This window comes from Periophthalmus magnuspinnatus, chromosome 9 (assembly GCF_009829125.3).
Source record: "Periophthalmus magnuspinnatus isolate fPerMag1 chromosome 9, fPerMag1.2.pri, whole genome shotgun sequence".
Classification (NCBI taxonomy): domain Eukaryota; kingdom Metazoa; phylum Chordata; class Actinopteri; order Gobiiformes; family Gobiidae; genus Periophthalmus; species Periophthalmus magnuspinnatus.
The window spans coordinates 11,095,855-11,099,379 of NC_047134.1; the positions used below are offsets into that span (position 1 = coordinate 11,095,855).

At 44.8% G+C, this 3,525-nt stretch overlaps 1 protein-coding gene across 1 annotated transcript; it reads left to right on the forward strand.

Moving 5' to 3' along the window:
- Positions 1-361: 361 nt before the first annotated feature.
- On the forward strand, positions 362-3,277 carry dmrt2a (doublesex and mab-3 related transcription factor 2a). The gene is made up of 4 exons (XM_033972878.2): positions 362-487; positions 766-1,156; positions 1,246-1,348; positions 1,603-3,277. The coding sequence occupies exons 2-4, from the start codon at positions 785-787 to the stop codon at positions 2,634-2,636; spliced, it is 1,509 nt and encodes a 502-aa protein (XP_033828769.1). The 5' UTR covers positions 362-487; positions 766-784; the 3' UTR covers positions 2,637-3,277.
- Positions 3,278-3,525: the final 248 nt, after the last annotated feature.

A 3,525-nucleotide genomic window follows, 5' to 3' on the forward strand; every position in this document is an offset into this window, starting at 1 on the left:
GTAATTGTCCTTATGCAAAATGATAAATATTGTCTCAAAATGTTGGCTGTTCTTAAAGTTATTACAGAAGCAAACGGCCTGTTGTGAATCCCACATGAGCGGATTTTAAAAGCTTCTGGACAGATGACATTGTGGCGTTTTATTTTATTCTAGCGGTGTTTAGTTTGTTCCTTAGGTTAAAGGTCAGAGACACTCCAAGGGCCGAACTAAGCAAATGAAAGTGGACACAGAGGGGCCTGTTCCGCACGTGGGAGCTGCTCGTTCCTCCATTGGCTCCTGCTCATCCCGGAGCAGCCAATCAGAGCAAAGAAGAGCAGAGACTGAAGCAGTTCTTAGGAGTGGCGCTCACTGTTTCCACTTCAGTGTAAGGTTGGATCCTGTGGAAGCACTGAGGAGTCTATCATCCTGTTCTTGGGACTTTTTTTTGGTCACCTGATTCCGGACTGTGCGCGTTGATCAGCGCAGTGGAGACGGCTGTGCGTAAAAGGTAGACTAAATATTTATATTATGTCTTAACAGCACGATACCTGTGGGTTTAAAACTTTGAGATTCGGAGATTAAACTGTTTGAGATGTTTCTTTAACTCAAGTTTAATTCTGAATGATAAATTCGTAAATGGATTATACAAATCAGTAAAACAAATGTGGAAGCTGTGGTCCTCACATAACCTCGGTGGTTTTCGGCTGAGCAATGATATTCAAAACAGGATCAGGTATAGGCCAAATCAAATATTATTTAGGCTCACAATGTTTTTGCTTCTTTCAGATAACTGGGCAAAAACAACATGTCAGACAGCGCGGGGTGTGATTTTGAAATAGACGTGGAAAGTTTGGAGACTGAGAGCGACGACATGGCCGAGGCGCAGAGCCGCCCCGGGTCCGCGCCGCTCGGGCCCTCCACGCCCTCAGAGGAGGACGGGGAAGGAGTCCGGCCCGAGGACAAACCGGGAGCCAGCGGCCTGTCCGGGGACCAGAGGAAGTTAAGCCGGACCCCTAAATGCGCGCGGTGCCGTAACCACGGCGTGGTGTCGTGTCTGAAGGGACACAAGCGCTTCTGCCGCTGGAGGGACTGTCAGTGCGCAAACTGTCTTCTCGTGGTGGAGAGACAGCGGGTCATGGCTGCGCAGGTCGCCCTGAGGAGGCAGCAGGCTACAGAGGTAAGCTGCTGTTCTGCGGGACAAAAAAGAAATGTTCAAATGCTTTTGAAAAGTTCTGAATTTATACCTTATTAAAAATTGTATTTTAGGACAAGAAAGGAATATCTGGGAAACCGCTTCCTGCAGAAAGAAGAGCCATTTACCAACGACATATCAGACCGTCCACCATGCTGGCCAAAAGCATTTTAGAAGGTAACTGTGCCTCCTTAATTATTTATAATTTATGCACTGTTTTTTTTTTTTTTTAATTTATTTATTTGCTGTAAGATACAAAAATTTATCAGTAGGATTAAAATTATTAAATAAGATAAACATTGCCACATTTACATCCTATAACCTCATCCTAAATAAAATTTAAAACAATAGTAACTAAAACAGTTAACATAAAATAAATGTTGGACTTAACATTAAAAGATTTTAATACATTTGCATTTTATTTGTGGCAGGATACCGTCCAGTGCAGCCTGATCCTTTCCTGAGTCCTGGCCCGTCTCTGCCTCCTTTGAGCGACCGCATGAGGAAGAGGAGGGCGTTTGCCGATAAGGAGCTGGAGAGCATCATGCTGGAGAGAGAGTACAAAGAGCGGGAGCTTCTGGAGGCTCAGCCGGGGCCTAACCCTCTCCTCTTCCCCAGCAACGTGGTGCACCACGCGGCCGAGTACAGCTCCTACAGGAGCTACTCCCCCCCAGCACACACAGACCCTCAGACCAAAGACCTGTGTGGCTTCATGGGGCCCAACTGCCTGGAGCTGCCAGTTCAGTACCCCAGCGGCCCCAATGTGGAGCTCATCTCCTCCAACGTGAGCGTGGCCACCACTTACAGACACTTCCCCCTGCACTCATCCAGAGGAGGGCTGGTCATGTGGCCCCGGGGCCCGGCTAACCTGGGCGATGCACTCCTCTATCAACAGTGTCTGCTCAATGCTACGGCCATGCAAAACATGAAGCCCGGAGCCGTGTGGGAGCCCAAGGTCATGCCCACGGAGAGCCAGCCCCCGGAGCAGGACACCGCGGCGGCAGCTGTGAGCATGGCCAAACTGGAAGGGTCCAGGGCAGCGCTACAGGAGCCTGTGGAGCCCAAACATCACAGCACTACAACAGGACATAGACAGAGGGAGTGCTCTGCATTCTCTCCCCCCAAAAGGGGCTTTGCTCAGGCCTTCCCCTCTAACTCTTCCACACACCACAGCTCTGTCCTGCACAAACTGAGCAAAGACGCTGTGAAACACAAAGTGAGCTCTCTGCACGCTCTCGTACAGGACAAGAGCAGCAGCGGCCCCTCCTGTAAAGAGCTGCTGGAGGAGGCAGCTCGTAAGTTCAGAGACTCTTGTGTTAGAGACAATGTGAAGATGTCCATGTATCCCAAAGACTTACTGTCCAAACCTGTGGGGACAAAGATGTCCTCTGGTGAGACGCTGTCCTTCTCTGTAGAGGCCATCCTAAAGAGACCCACACCGGCTGTGAGTGCAGTGTTCCACTGACTCTTAAACTCTTGCACTACGGCTCACAACTACAAGCTCTGCAGCAAAAGTAAATGCTTTTTCACACCAGCAGCTGTAAAATTAATGATTCTGTGGAGTATTTCAAATGATTCCAGTGATTCCTGTAGTTGCATGTCTGAACTGATTCCATCTCCGTTTTTGAACACACAATTTCAACGTTTCAACAGTTCATCTGTTAAGTCACCAGCTATTTTAACTTCTTTGTCAGAAAAAAACACGTCATGAAAATAGAAAAAAAATGTGTTCATTTCAGTTTTGTAAATTTGTTTTGGTTATTTTGTAGACAATAGATTACACACATATATTTAAAACATACAGTTTTGGAAATTTAATAAAAACTATTTTAAAGTTATCAGTTGTTACAAGTTATTATGACACAATAGAGAATCTAGTTAATATATCTGTGTTTTGTTTTTGAAGTTCATACTTCATTATGAGATAAGCTGCAGCTTGTTGGGGCAGAAGCTCACGGCTGGAGTCTTTCACGCAAATGCTTCTGTAAACAGAAAGATGACAGATAAGACTGATATCCTGGGCTTTATACTGCGGCTGTTAGCCTCAGATACTATGGCATTTTTTTTTTTATTAGAAAGTTGAATAATAAATCCCATCACTCTCTGAGGTGTTTAAATTCATAAAATATAAATTCAAAATATATAATTGTAATTTGTTTTTCAGGCAAACACTGAACATCATTAATCATTCTGTCTATGCAAATTAGAAGTCAATTACTATTTTGCATAGATACAAAAACACAACATGCTCTTTTAACGTTTTTACAGCAATTTCTTGGTCTTATATTTCATTTTTTCACTATGCACGCAAAGTAAATATCTTTAAGAACAAATTAAGTTTGTTCTGTCGATAA